General features: G+C 36.7%; 1 protein-coding gene across 1 annotated transcript in view; it reads right to left on the bottom strand.

Moving 5' to 3' along the window:
- FCHO2 (FCH and mu domain containing endocytic adaptor 2) overlaps positions 1-19,279 on the bottom strand; it is a 127,033-nt gene that overhangs the window by 49,225 nt on the left and 58,529 nt on the right. Inside the window, 1 exon segment of the mRNA XM_012783348.3 lies at positions 867-911. Coding sequence (XP_012638802.3) covers positions 867-911 — 45 coding nt within the window.

Below are 19,279 nucleotides of genomic sequence, written 5' to 3'. Positions count from 1 at the left end.
CTAGGAAATACTACATCTAGACCAAGAATCCAGGTGTCATAGTGTAATTGACTTGCTATCACCTTAAAACACATATTATATTTTAAAAATCTACTTATTCTCATACTATAGGTATTTATTATCTTTACTTTAAAATAAAGAAGTTAAAGTTCAGAGAACTTAAATAATTATTGCTCTCAAATAGCCAGTGAATACAAATAGCAAGTGAATCCAAGAAGTCTAAGTCCCAGGGACACTACTACTAATAATAATGATAGGGTTAATAATAAACTTATCAGATGATAGAAAACCATTTCCCAAAAGTCTTACACAGGGGCTGGAAAAAATAGAAGATTGCTTTCAAATTATTTCTAGTAGCTCACAAAGTGAGATATACAAAACATGAACAAAAACAGGAGGCATCTCTTGCGTTTCATTTTATAAAAAACACCTATTTAAATAGGAGTCATGCTGGTTGTGGAACCAAGTCAAATCATCACCCATTCTGAATGATGGTATAACTTCATTAATTTATGAAATGTTACTAACTGCAGAATAAGCACTACACATTCATGTGTAGTAATGAGTTTTCATATTCATGACATTAGAATATTTACAGATAAATGTCAATGAAGAAAAGTCTCAATGTATATATTAATCTTTTAAAATATATAATCTAATACACTAAATATTTCTCTGGGCAAATCTATTGTTTATTATTAACTAACAATTAGCATCTGCAGGCCTTCAAACTACATTCATATTTTTACATCACTCCACAGGTATGCTAATAACCTATGAATAGCAGTTGCTCCTTATTCAATCAATGAACAGAAAATACTGGCTAGCTGCCATGTACATTAACATATTACAGCTAGTCAACTTACCTTCAACTGCACTAGCAGGGTCACATTCTTCAAATTCAATAAGACCTGAAAAAAAAAAAAAATTGAACTCTAGTAGAGAACAAACAGGGTAGTAAACAATTATCTGATAAATCCCATTATAATATACCTCTTTTTTAAATATATTTTTTAATTTAATTTTTTAACATACATCTTTTTAATTGTTCCAAAATGTGTTCCAGTGTTATCTGATACTTAATTCAAATATCAGCAATAATTTTAAAAAATCAAATAACCTAACAATTATAAATAATTGAGACTAGCCTATATGACCACAATAATTTACTAAAAACCCTTCATATGTGGTATTACAGACCTGGAGACAGAGAAATCTAACATGTAATTTCTGTTTTCAAGGAGCTTCCAGTACAAATGATGAGAGAAAACAAGCTAAAAGGTAGTTGTTGAATCCTTGGTTGTGCTTATGGGAAGGAGAGGGGTATCAAGACAGTAAATACTACTAGAATGCATGGTTGGGACGTCGTCTGTTCTATTCACCACTGTATCCTCAATACCTACAAAATGCCAGGCAAATAGTAAATCATCAGTAGATACTTGTTGGTGAAATAAATGAATTAATTACATACTACTTAAATGGTAGCTCTGGGATTACCACCCAGATCTCTCTAACTGTATAGCAAATCAAGGAATTAGAACTGTAGTTTGCAGGCAATGGTAAGAGTTTTCATGTGAGAAGGTTATACACACATACACCTAGAAAATGGTATTATAGGAAAATTAATTTAGCAGTATGAGGGATAGATTATAGAGAGGAGGAATATAATACAGTGGAAATCAGAGCCGGGCGCGGTGGCTCACGCCTGTAATCCTAGCACTCTGGGAGGCTGAGGCGGGCGGATTGCTCAAGGTCAGGAGTTCAAAACCAGCCTGAGCGAGACCCCGTCTCTACCATAAAAATACAAAGAAATTAATTGGCCAACTAATATATATAATATAAAAATCAGCCGGGCATGGTGGTGCATGCCTGTAGTCCCAGCTACTCAGGAGGCTGAGGCAGGAGGATGGTTTGAGCCCAGGAGTTTGAGGTTGCTGTGAGCTAGGCTGACACCACGGCACTCACTCTAGCCTAGGCAAGAAAGCGAGACTCTGTCTCAAAAAAAAAAAAAAAAAAAGTGGAAATCAGTTAGAAAACAATTAAAATAGCCATGTAATGACAGAACTGCTGATAGTAGCCTTAAATGCCATAAACTATGGTATACTTCATGTATGTGAAATATCTAATTATTTTAGTAGAGAAATTAGCAAAAGCATGAATTACTCTTCTATTAAAATATCATAAAAGCTAATTATCAGACTAAAAAATTATCTCCCACTGTCATGTTAGTCCTCTTATATATTTAATATAAATTTATGAAACTCCAGTATTTTTGTCAAATAATTTTTAATTTATTAATGGTAATTGGTATAGCCTGCTATATCAAGAAATTTGCAAATAGTACTTGAAGAGTGGATGATAAAGGATTTTGTTACTGGTTCTTCTGAGATGTTAAGCTTAACTATTAATACAAATATGTGCAAATTTGTGATCAGCATTCTCATTGATCATTCCATTATAAAAGAAAACCACTGATTCACAAGAAAGATTTCTCTACAAGCAGAAGGATCTAAAAATGTTGGTTAAATATTCCTCTAATTCCTCCTAAATCTAAGATTTATTTCTATTTGGTCCTAGTCTCCATTCAACTAAAACAGAGTAATATTTAGTGATAAGCAGAATAACTAAGATAGTCATAAAAGTGATTGATAAACTAATCAATTGATTATTAATATCTTCCTTATTAGAGCATTCTTCTATATATACATCATTTGACCATGAAAAAAATACATTTATCACTTCTACCAAAAGCCTTAAGGAGTCAAAAAAACAATCCAATTAAAAATTTAAGGGCTTTATTTGAGCCTACTCTGCAAATTTAGAAGCTGAGAAATCATTTAATGAAAGGGTATTAAAGCTTATTTGTAGAATCTCTTAGAAATCTATATTAAAGATTTACAATGAGATGAGGACAGACTGAAAAATCAGTAAGGATAAAGAATTTAGGTATGTGTATCTCATAATTAGCAACTTTTTACTTGGTATAAAAATTATGAAGAATGAAAAATCTCCATCTAAATTAGCAGCAGTTTATTAAGTATTATTGGCTTTTCCAAGTACTAATAAAGCTTGAGAAAATATAACCATCTGTCAAATCTGAGAAAGAGTTTAACAGAAACAGGCAACCAGAAATGTTGCCTACAGTTACATAGTACATAGTATGTACCCATTAACTATTTACAGAATCTCTAATAGGCAAAAGGCTTATTGGGGGGAGGGGGACACTAAATAAAAATAAAAACAAAACACTAATGTCAAACAAAATGCATTGTTTATAAATACTAAAAAAAATAATATTTAGAAGGACTTTTACAACATCTAAGCAAATATGGTACATACAGAAAAAGATCTTCAGATGACTTCATACTGTGAAAATAGGGAAAACATTCCTCAACTCTATAAAATCAACTCCTTCAAACAAAATTGACATTTTTTCCTCACAAAACCCTTTTCCTATACTAGACACACCTTGTTGTTCTTCCTATCTTTACTAAACATCCTTTTAAAATCCATTTGGAATAGAAAAACGCCCAATAAAATATTCAATAAAAAACATTTTAAAATATAAAATGTTAAGTCATTTCAAATCATAAAATACATATAAAAAATTTTAATTGAGTACCATCCATATAAACTTTCCTATTAAAGACAGAAATACTAACAGTTTCTGGTATAATAAAACTAAATATGCCCTTTAAAAAAACCATCAAATCATGCATGAAAAAGATTTTCTTTTTCAAATGGCATATGCTCCACATGCTGCTTCACATGGCAAGGCTTTGCGTGCCTGGCTCAGTGCCAGTTGACAGCTCAGCTGGATATCAATGCACATTCTGACCCCCCTTGTAGCGTGTCACTTCTGAACTGTTTCACAAGTGGAAAGTTTATTCAGCATCTCCCTCAAATGCAGTCCACTGCCCATCATTCTGCTATTTAATCATAAGACAAGTTATTTTTTTTGACAGTACTAAAGCCAGAGTGAGAGTCTTAATGAATAGTTTGCTACAACTGGAATTTCAACTGTTTTAGACTCAATTAATTCTTTTGTCAAAATAAATAACTGCTTTTAGCACTTAGATTTTATGCTGGGTCACAAGGGCAATTTAGTTTGTATAAAAGCAAATAAAACCATTTTGGCTCTGTCCCCTGATGCTCTTTTACACATTTTAAAATGCCACTATGAGTTCAATTAAACTCACAGAACAGAAGAACTCTAAGAAGTTAATGATTCAAAGCAAAACAATTCTTAAATATGCTTTAATCATCAGGTAAGAATAAATTATTGCTATTAAAAAAACATCAACCTAAAGAATTCATTCAAACCTATTATGGATCAAAACTTTTAAGAAATGGTTACAGGAGAAAAAACAATTTATTTAACAATCTTTAATCAATGCAACTTTTTTGTGGAATGAGGCAAAGTATAAAATATGTGAAATATTTAATTTATAGTCCCTGTTCTAGAATCAATCTTAAATCTCAGGCCACCAACAGGGCAAGTTATAACTTTGTCTAATTAAAAACTGGCCTCAAAACTCAAATAAGAAGTCTGGCCTATTCAAACCAAGCATATTTCTGCATATTTCCAATTAAAAACAAAGAAGAACATGATTCTAATTAGAAGTACGGTAAAACATACAAACACACTCAGACATACATCCAAAGTCTAACAAAAGGAAAGATGATAATGAAGGAAGGGGGTGTGGAGAGAGAGAGAGAGGTGTGACTCATAACAATGGAAGTCACTGACTACATTTTCAAGCTTGCTCCTGGGCTTGTGGAATGCAACACTGCCACATTCCCAGATGCCTGAGATGATGAACCTGGCAAGCTAACACACACACAAAAAGAAATCAAACTTGCAGGCATGGAGGCTCAAGTTCTGATTTTGGCAAATGTTTGCTGGCTGATTATTACTGGCTACCTAACCTAGGTTGTATCATTTATGAAAGAGGGATGAATAACAGTAATACATTTTTCTGCATTTGCTTTTTCTCTCTCTACAACATAACCATAAACACAGTGTTTTCTTTTGCTAACCTATTTGAAAGTTGCAGGCACCAATGACACTTCACTTCAGAGATATCTATTTTAATAAAGGACCTGTAGAAACAATTTCCTCAATTCAGTGGTCCCAAATCCCAACTGATCATCAGAAATTCCAAGTGTAATGGTTCTTAAACTGTATCAGAATCACCTGGAGAGCTTATAAACCCACAGATTGCTAGCCCCACCCCTAGAGTGTCCCTTTTGTAAGGTTGAGGGTGGTGCTCAAAAATGTGCATTTTAAACAAATTCCCAGGTGATGCGCTGGTAATGGAATCATACTTTGAGAAATACAGTCCTAGGAGATCCCTGGCCATTGCCAGATACTCAGTAACTACAGACAGTGTTTCTCTAATTATACTGTGCATACAAATCACCTGGGGATCTTATTAAAATACAGATTCTGATTCAATAGGTCTGGGATTGATAAGGAAAACCTCCATCTATTACTTGTCGCATCAGGCACCTGAGACCCCCACCCTTCACGGAAGACCCGCATCAGCATAATATTAACCTATTACTGAGCCCAGCAAATAATCTATTACTTGGCGCATCAACATAACACTAACCTATTACCTGGTGCACCAACTACTCTATTACCTGGTGCATCAACATAATACTAACCTATTACTTGACACATCAATTAACCTTTTATCTGGCAGGCATTAGTCACCTGATATCACACCCCTTGGACCACCCCAACTTAATAAAAGTGGGAAAAATTGGGTAGACAGGGCTCAGAATTTGGTGGTGAGGCCCCACTGAGCCCGCCGGCAAAGAAACTTTGATTCTCCAACTCTCCATGTGCTGCTCCCTTGGTCCTCAGGACCACCCGCTGTAACACTTGCTATAACAGGATAGAGTTTGAGATTCAGCAGTAACAAGCATCCATGTGGTTAATGCTACAGGTTTTCAACATGGATGCACAGTAGAATCAGCTGAGAAGTTTTAAAATATAGTGGTATACACCTAGACCAGGTGTCCTCAAACTATGGCCCTCGGGCCACACATGGGCCGCCCTAGCACATTTATCCAGCCCTCCAGGTGTTTTTGCTGCCACTGCCTGTCCTGCTTAGCAGCCGACTCATCCCGGCCCCACAGTGTGCACTCTCCAACAGTCTGAGGGACAGTGAAATGGCCCCCTGTTTAAAAAGTTTGAGGATCCCTGCCCTAGGCCAATGAAATCTGAATTTCTGGGGTAGCATGCAGTCTGTATATATATATATGTATATATATATATATTTTTTTTTTTTTGAGACAGAGTCTCGCTTTCTTGCCTAGGCTAGAGTGAGTGCCGTGGCGTCAGCCTAGCTCACAGCAACCTCAAACTCCTGGGCTCAAGCGATCCTCCTGCCTCAGCCTCCCAAGTAGCTGGGACTACAGGCACGAGCCACCATGCCCGGCTGATTTTTATATTATATATATTAGTTGGCCAATTAATTTCTTTCTATTTTTATGGTAGAGACGGGGTCTCGCTCACGATGGTTTTGAACTCCTGACCTTGAGCAATCCGCCCGCCTCGGCCTCCCAGAGTGCTAGGATTACAGGCGTGAGCCACCATGCCCGGCCCCAGTCTGTATATTTTAAAACAGAAAAGAAGAAAAGAGAAATAAAAAGGAAAAAAAATCACACTTGATTCTCATACAAACCCAAGGCTTCAAAACCATGAGGCAAATTTAGAAATTATAGTCTTAAAGGAATAGGTTTTTAACCATGGATTTCGGTCACTTCAAAACCTTCCAGTACTCCAAACACAGAATCTTAGCACTGAAATATAATCAATCTCCTTCTACATCCCAATTCTGACACTGTCCCCATACCCCCAGATTGAGTCATGCTTTTATCCTATATGATCCCCCTAAAAAAACTTGCTTCTACTTTTTTTTTTTTTTTTTTTTGAGACAGAGTCTCGCTTTGTTGCTTTGTTGCCCAGGCTAGAGCGAGTGCGGTGGCGTTAGCCTAGCTCACAGCAACCTCAAACTCCTGGGCTCAAGCAATCCTTCTGCCTCAGCCTCTCGAGTAGCTGGGACTATAGGCATGTGCCACCATGCCTGGCTAATTTTTTCTATACATTTTTAGTAGGCCAATTAATTTCTTTCTATTTTTTAGTAGAGACAGGGGCTTGCTCTTGCCCAGGCTGGTTTCGAACTCCTGACCTTGAGCAATCCGCCCGCCTTGGCCTCGCAGAGTGCTAGGATTACAGGCATGAACCACCACGCCCGGCCTGCTTCTACTTTTAATTGCAGCATTTATATCTATAAGCCTTTCCCATCTCAGTTAATGACAACTCCATCCTTTCAGTTACTCAGGCCCAAACACTTAGAGTGATTTCTTCCATCCTCTTTTTAAACAGCTTTGCTGGGTATACTTAACATTTAATAAACGACACCTATTTAAACTGTATAATTTGATACATTTTGACATGTGTTACACTTGTGAGACTACTGCCACAAATAAAATAACATAAGCATCACCTCATGCTCCTTTGTAACCCATCCCCAGGTAACCACTGTCATTATAAATTAGTTCATATTTTCTAGAATGTTATATAAATACAATCATATAATATGTATTCTTTTTTTGGTCTGGCTTATTTCACCCAGAATAATTATTTTGAGATTCATCCATGTAGTTGCATGTGTCAAGAGTACATTAATTTTTATTGTTAAGTAGTACTCCACTGTATGGACATACTACGATTTGCTTACCTTTTCATCTGTTAATGGACATTTGGGTTGTTTTCAGTTTGGTGCTATTACAAATAAAACTGCCAAAAACACTCATATAGAAGTCTTTGAACATAGACAAGTAATTCCTTTTCTTTTAAGTAAATATGTAGGATTAGAAGGGCTGGATCACGTGGTAAATGTATATTTAAATTTCTAAGAAACTGCCAAGTTGTTTTCCAGAGTGGCTATACCATTTTATATTTTCACTAGCAGTGCATATGAGTTCCAGTTCTTTCACATCCTCAACAGCACTTGGTATAGTCAGTATTTTAATTTTAATCATTCAAATAAGTATGTAATGGTATCTTATTGTGGTTCTAATTTTCATTTCCCTAATTACTAATTAAGTTTAGCATCTTTTCATGTGTTTACCTGCCATTCATATATTTTCTTTTGTGAAATGTCTAAATCTTTTGGCCATTTTTTGCATTATAATGTATACACTGGCATTGGGGTCACCATGCATTTCTCAGGAGGAAGGTTAAATAAGAAGGCAGTTTGTACTTGCTGAGATGGCATCTCTGGGATGAGGGTGGAGGGAGATAATTGTAGCAACAACAAGCTGGTGCAGAGGCTACAAGTCTGGAAGAGCAGCTGCAAGGATGAGGAGAAGTGATGCTGATGGCGGATAACATCCTAAGATGGGAAAGAGCCTGGTTTCCACCTGCCATCATGGGATTAGATCAGGCCCCCGTGGCCCACATGCTGCCTGCCCAGGACATTTATCCGGCCAGCTGGGTGTTTTTTCCACCGCTGCCTGTCCTGCTTTAGCAGCCGACTCGTTCCAGGCCCACAGTGCACATTCTCCAATAGTCTGAGGGACAGTGAACTGGCCCCCTGTTTAAAAAGTTTGAGGACCCCTGATCTAGATCCATCTGAAAAGCTTAAAATATACTTCATGATCATTCCTCCTGCTTCGGTTGCTTGGGTGGAACATCAAGTCCACAACCTGCTTCTTACCTATCTGATAGTAATTTTCTTTACTGTTGCTTCCTGGACTTAATCACCATGGAATAATTTTGAAGCACACTGGAATGGCCAAAAGGGACAATAAGCTTCCCAAACAAAAAGAAAAGAAAAAAATGAATAATTCACTTCTTTATTCAATGTGATTAATGGACTATACATTGTCCCTGGGAACATTTTCTACTATACTATCTAGATACTAAAATGCTACAGAAGCAGCTCTTTGCTCTCTCTATGCCCTCAGTTAACAGAAATTCAGACTCATTAAGTAAGGCTTGGGGTATAGTATCTTTGTGTCAAGTGTAGTCAGATGTATTCTCATCAGTTGGCCTTATATGGACAACCATTAGTAGGTATGACTTTGTTTTTCTCACCCAGCGTTAATTGAATTCTTACTTTCAGACCACTTCTTTTAAAATAATATAGCAGTGGACTTTACCCTTTAGTACAGTTAAAGTGACTCCGGATAATTGTTTGAGTTGATTTTTGCTTTAGCTAGATACAAGGTAGTGGTCTATGGCTATAAGAAGCTGGTTCTCTACTGTCTGTTTTCACAGTATGCTTAAAAAAACAGTGTGACTTTATAACTATAGAGACCAAGTTTACTACTTCCAATGAAGAGACTAGTTAAGATTCACTTCTCATTCTGTTACTTTACCATGGGAAAAGAATCCCCATGAAATAAAATAAAACCAATTCAATGCCCTAGTATGCATAAACTTCTGCCTTGTGCAAAACTTAGCAATCTGTAGCAAACATTGATCCTTTCACCCAAATGAGCAAAATCTGACAGGCTTAGAGCTCTTGTCCCCTTGAACTTAGATTTGAAGTTAGTAAATCCTTAAAGGCTTTTTAATAGAACAGCAGACCTTCAAAAGATCATGTTTAGAGCATTTAGCATACTTTTAATTTCAGATTTTCAGCTGACCTTAGCTACAGTATACAGCAGGTTAAGACTCATGTCTATGACCTTTACTCTAAGACCAGCCAGTAAATGATAAAAGTCTTCTATGTTTACTCAAGATTCATTTCAGCAGAAAATAATCTTATCTGACTCATTTTTGAGACCAGAATAAGCTTTTGAAGGTAAGCCTCAAAATTCTCATTTTATGGTAATACTGACCATTTCAATCCCCATAGGTTTGGCATAGGAGATAATGACTACACTGGTGTCTGACTTTTTTCCTGGATATTTCTCTGAACAAGTAAGGGCTGCTGGTGAGAGCAGACTTCAGGGATAGTTGGCCTCTGGTGGACTTAGGTTTTATAACTTACTTGAAAGCTTCTTACAATCATTCTCTTACTCTTAGTGGCTAGAAATTTTATTTTATTTTTTTGAGACAGTGTCTCACACTTTGTTACCTGGGCCAGAGTGCCGTGGCATCAGCCTCACTCACAGCAACTTCAAACTACTGGGCTCAAGCAATCCTTCTGCCTCAGCCTTCCGAGTAGCTGGGACTACAGGTATGCGCCACCATGCCCGGCTAATTTTTTTCTATACATTTTTAGTAGGCCAATTAATTTCTTTCTATTTTTTGGTAGAGACAGGGTCTCACTCTTGCTCAGACTAGTTTTGAACTCCTGACCTTGAGTGATCCAATCACCTTGGCCTCCCAGAGTGCTAGCATTAGAGGCATGAGCCACCACGCCCCGTCAGTGGCTAGAAATTTAAGAGTACTTGAAATCTGTAGGATTGAAACTCTGAGGGCCAAAAATGTGACATATTTGGGAACAATTCTTAAACTGATTAGCTAGCTATAATATAGTTTTATGAATTTATTACACTGATGCTAAAACCTGTACCTTGTGGTATATCTGTCCCTCCTAAATAAGTGTTTTCTCCCTATTAAATACTGCTGTAAATAGTGGTGCCCACTGTAGCATATGTCTGTTTCTTTAATGTTTCATGTGAAAACTACCTTAATTTTACATGTGTTTCCTCTTTGCAAATAAGTTTATCTTCCTGTCCAGATTTTGTATATACATGTCCTACTGATTCTACTACTTTTGCAGGTTTAATCTGGTATTATTTATTCTATTTTGTTTTGTGTAAAAGGGGGAAATTTTTAAAAAGCTGGAATTTTATTTATTTATTTATTTTTTTGAGACAGAGTCTCACTTTGTTGTCCAGGCTAGAGTGAGTGCCGTGGCATCAGCCTAGCTCACAGCAACCTCAATCTCCTGGGATCAAGCGATCCTCCTGCCTCCGCCTCCTGAGTAAGCTGGGACTACAGGTATGTGCCACCATGCCCGGCTAATTTTTTTTTGTATATATATTTTTAGTTGGTCAATTAATTTCTTTCTATTTTTAGTAGAGACGGTGTCTCGCTCAGGCTGGTTTTGAACTCCTGACCTCAAGCAATCCACCCACCTTGGCCTCCCAGAGAAAAGCCGGAATTTTAAAAAGATAAATAAAATAAATAAATAAAATATAAACATTTTTAATTCTGAAATAAATTTTAGGTCAAGCATGGTGGTTCACACCTTTAATCCTAGCACTTTGGGGCATTGAGGCAGGAGGATTGGTTCAGACCAGGAGTTCACGACCAACCTGGGCAACATAGCAAAACCCTGTCTCTAAAAAACAAAAATTTTTAAATTAGTTGGGCATGGTAGAACATGCCCAGCTATTCAGGAGGCTGAGGCAGGAGGATCGCTTGAGCCCAGGAGTCTGAGGTTGCAGTGAGCTACGATCACACCACTATACTCTATTCAGTGAGCTATGATCATACCACTACACTCTATTCTGGACAACAAAGCAAGAATCTATCTTAAAAAAGTAAATAGATAAACAAAAATAAATCTATACACCTACGGTCAACTGATATTCAACAAAGGTACCACAATTCAATTGGAAAAGGATAATCTCTTGAATAAATGGTACTAGGACAACTGGAAATTTATACTCAAAAGAATGAAGCTGGACCCTTATTTCTTACTATATGGAAAAATTAAGTCAAAAACAATCAAAGGACTGGGTGCAGTGGCTCACGCCTGTAATCCTAGCACTCTGGGAGGCTGAGGCGGGCAGATTGCTCGAGGTCAGGAGTTCGAAACCAGCCTGAGCAAGAGCGAGACCTCATCTCTACTATAAATAGAAAGAAATTAATTGGCCAACTAATATATACAGAAAAAAATTAGGTGGGCATGGTGGCGCATGCTTGTAGTCCCAGCTACTCGGGAGGCTGAGGCAGCAGGATTGCTTGAGCCCAGGAGTTTGAGGTTGCTGTGAGCTAGGCTGACACCACAGTACTCACTCTAGCCTGGGCAACAAAGCGAGACTCTGTCTCAAAAAAAGAAAAAAACAAACAAACAAACAAAAAAAAACCAAACCAAAACAATCAAAGACCTAAATGAAAAGACTTCTTAGAGGCAAACAAGGAATAAATCTTCATGACCTCAATTTGACAATGGTTTCTTAGACATAACAGCAAAAGCACAAAAAATGCACTGAACTTCATCAAAATTAAAAACTTCTGTCCATCAAAATATGCTACCGTGGCTCACGCCTGTAATCCTAACACTCTGGGAGGCTGAGGCGGGCGGATAGCTCGAGCTCAGGAGTTCGAAACCAGCCTGAGCAAGAGCGAGACCCTGTCTCTACTATAAATACAAAGAAATTAATTGGCCAACTAATATATATAGAAAAAATTAGCTGGGCATGGTGGCGCATGCCTGTAGTCCCAGCTACTCGGGAGGCTGAGGCAGGAGGATTGCTTGAGCCCAGGAGTCTGAGGTTGCTGTGAGCTAGGCTGACGCCATGGCACTCACTCTGGCCTGGGCAACAAAGGGAGACTCTGTCTCAAAAAAAAAAACAAAAAAAAACACACACGCTATCGGAAAAGTGAAAAGACAACTCACACAATGGAAGAAACTATCTGCAAATCATATATCTGATAAGAATCTAGTATTCACAATAAACTCTTAGAACTCAAAAACAAAAAGACAATCCAATTTAAAAACAGCAAATAAACATTTCTCCAAAGATGATATATTATACAAATAGCTAAGAAGCACATGAAAAGATGCTCAGCATCATTAGTCATTAGAGAACATAAATCAAAAACCACAGTAATACACTACCTCACACTCACTAGGATAGCTATATTTAAAAAAAAGGGAAAATAACGTTGGCGAGGGAAATCGGAACCTGCAACATTGCTGGAAGGAACGTACAAGAGTACAACTGCTGTGGAAAACTCAGACACAGAATTACCATCTGTGGTATTCCAAACATTCCAACAAAAACTATACCCATACATTCATAGCAGCACTATTCTCAATGGCCAAAAGGTAGAAACAATCCAAATGTCCATCAGCCGATGAACGGATAAACAAAATGTGTAATATCCATACAATGGAATATTATTCACCTATAAAAAGGAATGAAGTATAGACACAAGATGCAACATGGATAAGTCTTGAAAAAATTACTCTAAATGAGAGAAGGCAGACATAAAAGGCTACATATTGCTTGTATGATTCCATTTATATGAAATATCTAGAACAGGTAAATTCAAAAAGACAGAAAAGCACATTACTTTTTTCCAGGGGCTGGGGTTGGAAGGAAATGAAAGTGAACAAGGTTTCTTTTTTGGAATAATTAAAATATTCTAGAACTAGATAGTGGTTATGGCTATACAATATTATGAATGTACTAAATGTCACTGAGCTATATACTTTAAAATAGTTACAATTATGAATTTTATGTTAATTTACCACAATAAAAAAAGAGGGATAATATACATGCTAAAATATTTGTACTGACTTCTGCCAACTTACTCTGAAATGCATAAAAAAAGATGGATTGACAGATGAACAGAGATGGGTAGACAGATTTAATAAAACAGAAATCATGGTAAAATATCAGTGGTGGAATCAAAGTGGTAGGTATACAGTCTTTCACTGTAAAATACTTTCAATTATTCTATATGTTTGAAAGTTTTCATAACAAAATTTTAGAGAAAAAGTTATACTGAATATGCATTTTCAAACCACATCCTTACCTTTCCCTAATTCCCACCTCCAGAAATTTTAATATATCTCCTAAGTGAGGGTGACTGCAGGAGATACTTGGGGGATATGCTGAGCTCATTATAATAGCTTTTCTCTGGGAAATGCCTCCTTCCCCCAACAAGTAGTAGGTGCAGAAGCCATTACACTGCATGATCTGGCCAGAACTGACTGCACTAGAAAGAAGATTACCTGAGCCCAGGTGGAACAACCACATTCCTTCTCTAAGATATTTGGAAAGGGACAAACATTTGGGTTAATTAAGAGCTGTGGCTTCAATTAAAGAAAAACTTTTAAAAACTTAGAAATTCCTGTGAGATCACCTTGTATAATGTGCCTGGAGAAGCAAAAAGAGCCATTCTGCAAAGAAAATAATAAAGTAGTAGAAACAAAAAGAATAGAGGAAAAATGATACCTAGCTTTCCTACTGTTTCCTTCTGAGGCCTGGCTATATTCCTGATTTTAGATCCTTGGAATGCCTCATTTTTTTTCCAATAGATTTTCTTTTAAGTTCAACTTGGATTGAGTTAGCTTATTTTACATACTGCAAAAAGAACTAAAACCCCGTCCTTGTTACTATACATATAATTTTTAGATGTAACAATTGTAATCAGCTTATTTTATATGTTCACTTGTATTTTGTTGCCAGAATATTTATGCATTTATTAACATTTTTAATGGGTAACTCAAATCAGTGAACGAAGTTTGCTGAACAAAGTCTGCTCAAAATAATTTAATGTTTACTTCACAATTTAGGATTATTATTATGAGGATCAATTACTGTGCTGTGATATAAATGCAGATGTAGTTGCTGTAGGATATCAGATTAAATGATTTTTGAACCCAAAACAGCAGAATCTGCTTTTTGTAAAAAGCTTACGTATTGTCAAGAGCTACATAATTCTAATGTATCATGACATACTGTATGCTAGTATGCCATACAAGAAATGTATTCTCTACCACAGAGGTGGCTAGAGTTTTTCTCTTAAGGGTCAGATAGTAAATATTTCAGACTCTGTGGGTCACACGATCTGTCATAACTTTTCAACTCTGCTGTTATAGTGTGAAAGCAGCCATAGACAATTTAAAAAATATATAAACAAGTGTGACTGTGTTCAAACAAAATTTATTTATAGACTTTGAAATCTGAATTTCATATAATTTTCCTGTGTCAGAAAATACTACTCTTCTTTGATTTTCCCCTCAACCATTTAAAAAGGTAAAACCCATTCTTTGCTTGTAAGTTTCACAAAAGTAGGCAGAGTTAAAATTTGGCGCAATGGCCATGCGTTTGCCAACTCCTGCTCTACAAGATGTAAAAGATAATCAATTATCAGGTGGCATGTCAAATAAGGAGGTATAAGTGGATGTTTTTAACAGCATACTCTATAAACCCCACAGGGCAGAGTTCCATAAGTGAAGTAGCATACTGCCTCACAGAGTGGAACTACTCAATGTTATTTTCTTTGTAGGCTCTCCGTTTTTACTCTCCCATCTGTACTAATGTACATATATTATCCTCTTTCCCTAATCATTATTCACTATATTTTTCTTCTTTTTTTGGCCATTCCCCGCTTGCTAGCTAACAGAAAAACCAAATCATCACAGCATAACTGATATGGTTAGTGGGTATTTGCCTCTGCTTATGTTTTTTTTGTTTTTGTTTTTGAGACAGAGTCTCACTTTTGTTGCCCTGGCTAGAGTGAGTGCCGTGGCATCAGCCTAGCTCACAGCAACCTCAAACTCCTGGGCTCAAGCGATCCTCCTGCCTCAGCCTCCCGAGTAGCTGGGACTACAGGCATGCACCACCATGCCCGGCTAATTTTTTGTATATATATTTTTAGTTGGTCAATTAATTTCTTTCTATTTTTAGTAGAGACGGGGTCTCGCTCAGGATGGTTTCGAACTCCAAACCTCGAGCAATCCGCCCGCCTCGGCCTCCCAGAGTGCTAGGATTACAGGCGTGAGCCACCGCGCCCGGCCTGCTTATGTATTTTTAATTTTGCTTTCTACACAAGGGTTTTTATTTCTTTGATTTCAAAAAAAGCAAAAACATTTGGGTGGGAGTATGGCTAGGAGGCTGTATTTAAAGGTTTGCCATTATTCCAAATCTGGGGTCCGGAAAGATAACTAGATTACATTTTTTAAAAATGCTTTGCTTTACTCTGTAATTTACAATAATATATCCAATGTAGTATTCTAAGTATTCCAAATATCCAAACTAATACATTAATGTCATTTAGGTAGTCTGACCACTTGAATCTCATTTTTCCCTTTTTTGTTGTGTCCAATTGTTTCTTTATGTCCACATTTCTCAGACTTCTCCCATTTGTATCTTTAATTTTAAAGGTTTGGGCCGGGCGCGGTGGCTCACGCCTGTAATCCTAGCTCTCTGGGAGGCCGAGGCGGGTGGATTGCTCGAGGTCGGGAGTTCGAAACCAGCCTGAGCAAGAGCGAGACCCTGTCTCTACTATAAATAGAAAGAAACTAATTGGCCAACTAATATATATAGAAAAAATTAGCCGGGCATGGTGGCGTGTGCCTGTAGTCCCAGCTACTTGGGAGGCTGAGACAGAAGGATCGCTTGAGCCCAGGAGTTTGAGGTTGCTGTGAGCTAGGCTGACGCCATGGCACTCACTCTAGCCTAGGCAACAAAGACAGACTCTGTCTCAAAAAAAAAAAAAAAATTTTAAAGGTTTGTATCTATAAACGTATTAATATAATGAAAGTACAGATAAATTCACTTCTGAAATGTACCTTAAAAAAAAAAAAAATAAAAAAAAAAAGAAAGTACAGATAAGCTTTTCAACAAAACCTTTTAAATAGATTATATACTGACCTACCAAATTTTTATTTTCTTTTTTTCCTTATAAATGAAATTTGCTGAACTTTTATGAATTATAAATAGCACACAGTAAAATTAGCACAATGACTACAAAATAGGAACATATGTATTTTAATCTCTTTTAGCAACTAAAATACATGAGAATGGTTAGGACTACAAAGACAATGTCACTGGAATATAAAATGACCTGAAATTTCAGACCACAAGTGCTTTGATATTCAAAGCATACACTTATAGTGACTAAAATTCCAGAGAAAAAAGGAATTACTACATTTACAAAGTAATCACAAAAACGTCACTGCATATAATAAATAGTATGACGATATTTCAGAGCTCTAGTGGTCCCATCGATTAGCAGGTGGTAACATAACAGTAGCACTTACGTAACAGTATTTCACAGTGAGTAGGGGAAATTTTTTTAATGCTATCAAAGTGTTTGACTTACACAGAAGAACTGGAAACAAAGTAACAGGATATATCTTTCAAAAGATAACTGACTAAAAATTAAATTAGTATCATTTTTCAGCCCCAGAGAAGTTAACTTTTAGATATACAAATTTAAAAAAAACTAGGTCTTTTGTTTTTGCTTTAAAATCTGTATCTCATAGAACTAAAATTATTTTAAGAATGAACTCATCCACCAGAGGGGGCTCTTACAAAACAGGAGAAATAAATGTTAACAGAAATTAGTAATATAAAGCAAAATCCCTTAAGTCCACAAATTCCATACAATCACATGCAAAATTTTGTGTATGTTATTTTTCTGACAAACACAAAATTCTTATCATTGCAATGGGCCTCTACATTCATTTGTTCACATGCCCATAAACTGAACAAATATATATGAAAGACCTGTAACTACTCATCGTGGCCTGTAACTAGTCAACTCAATCAGACAAGAAATATTTATCCCTTCCACTCTCCTCATAGCCCCTCTTTTTTTAAAGTTGGTTTTAGGACTTTTTTGAAAGCCAGTCATGTACATACACAAAGTCGACAGTCATTCTGAAATAGACACCTAATTCAGGGTTTAGTGACTCTCAGAAAGCCCGTATCAGCACAGTTCTTCACCTCCCTCTTACCTCCTACCACATAGCTACAGGTATTTTCTACATGTCTTAGTGTATCTTGAGGCCAGTAAAATTAAATTTATAAAGAAACAGAATACAGTAGTAGTTACCTATTCATCAGGAATGTATTCTTTTTTGAAAATATTTATTAAATACTTAATAAATGTTACATTACCTCATGTAAACCTCACAACAGCCCCATGAGGCAGGTACTAATATTATCCCCATTTTACAGATGAGGGCACTGAGGCTTAAAGATCTCAGTGCTGGTAAAGAACAGATCACAAACTACTATACTATACTAAAAGACAAGAAAATAAACATGATCTAAAAGTCCAGAATTTGATTAGGCAGTGAGTCTAAACGCAATTTCTGATATACAGCAATTTTAAATAACTAACCAATAGAAGGAAATTAATAAAACTGTGTAGGAAGACAAATTTTACATGTTCTCACTCATATGTGTAAACTAAAAAAGTTGATGTCATAAAAGTAGAAGACAGAATAATAGATGACACATGCCAGAGGCTGATAAGGGTGTGTGGGAGGAGGAGAATGAAGAGAGGTTGGTCAATGAGTATAAACATAGTTAGACAAAAGGTATAAGTTCTAATGTTCGGTAGAGTAGTGTGACTATAGCTAACAATAATTAATGGTATATTTCAAAATAACTAAAAGAGTAGAATTGGAAAGTTCTTAACATGAAGAAATGACAAATGCTTGGGGTGATAGATACCACGATTACCCTGATTTGATCATTACACAGTGTATGCGTGTATCAAAATATCACATGTACCACATAAATATGTAAAATATTAGACTGCATGTGGTGGCTCAGGCCTGTAATCCTAGCACTTTGGGAGGACAAGGCAGAAGGATTACTTGAGCCAGGAGTTGAGACCACCCTGAGCAGCACAGTGAGATCCCATCTCTAAAAAACATTTTTAAAAAATCAGGTGGTCACGGTGGCACATGCCTGTAATCCCAGCTACTTGGGAGGATGAGGCAAGAGGATTGCTTGAGCCCAGGAGTTTACGGTTACAGTGAGCTATTATGATGCCACTGCACTTGAGCCAGGGCAATAGAGCAAGACTCTGTCTCAAAAATAAATAAATAAGCACACTGATTTATTTAAAGACCAGCATGTGACAAAAACAAAACCTTCCCTGAAATTAATATGCTAATACTAGAAAAAAGAAATTTTTTCTACTAGGTTTCTAAACTGAATTGATATAGGCCTGGGACCACTGATGTGTTCCTTCCCAACAATGGGGAGAAAGTTTACGGCAGGAACTAAAGAAACTGAAGCTAAGCAGAGATAAGCAGAAATTAAAGAAATAAGTGAAATGAAGTTCTGATGACATCCATTTGGTCCTTGAATCCATTACAGCCTTAAAAAAGTCAATGCATGGAATTTTTGCTTAAGCTTGTTTATGTTGGCTTTCTGAGATTTGCAAAGAGTCTCTACTGAACTAAGCCACAGATGACAGGTTTCAATCTGAGTGCCAACTCTCAATATTGGCAGTGACTGCCTACAGCACTGAGATGAGAGAGACTAAGGTCTCCTCTGGACAAAGAATGCAATGATCTAGTAATGGTATCTGCCATGA

The sequence above is a fragment of the Microcebus murinus genome, chromosome 11, assembly GCF_040939455.1.
Source record: "Microcebus murinus isolate Inina chromosome 11, M.murinus_Inina_mat1.0, whole genome shotgun sequence".
NCBI lineage: Eukaryota > Metazoa > Chordata > Mammalia > Primates > Cheirogaleidae > Microcebus > Microcebus murinus.
Note: the sequence above shows the minus strand (reverse complement) of the source record. Positions and strands in the feature narration are given on the sequence as shown.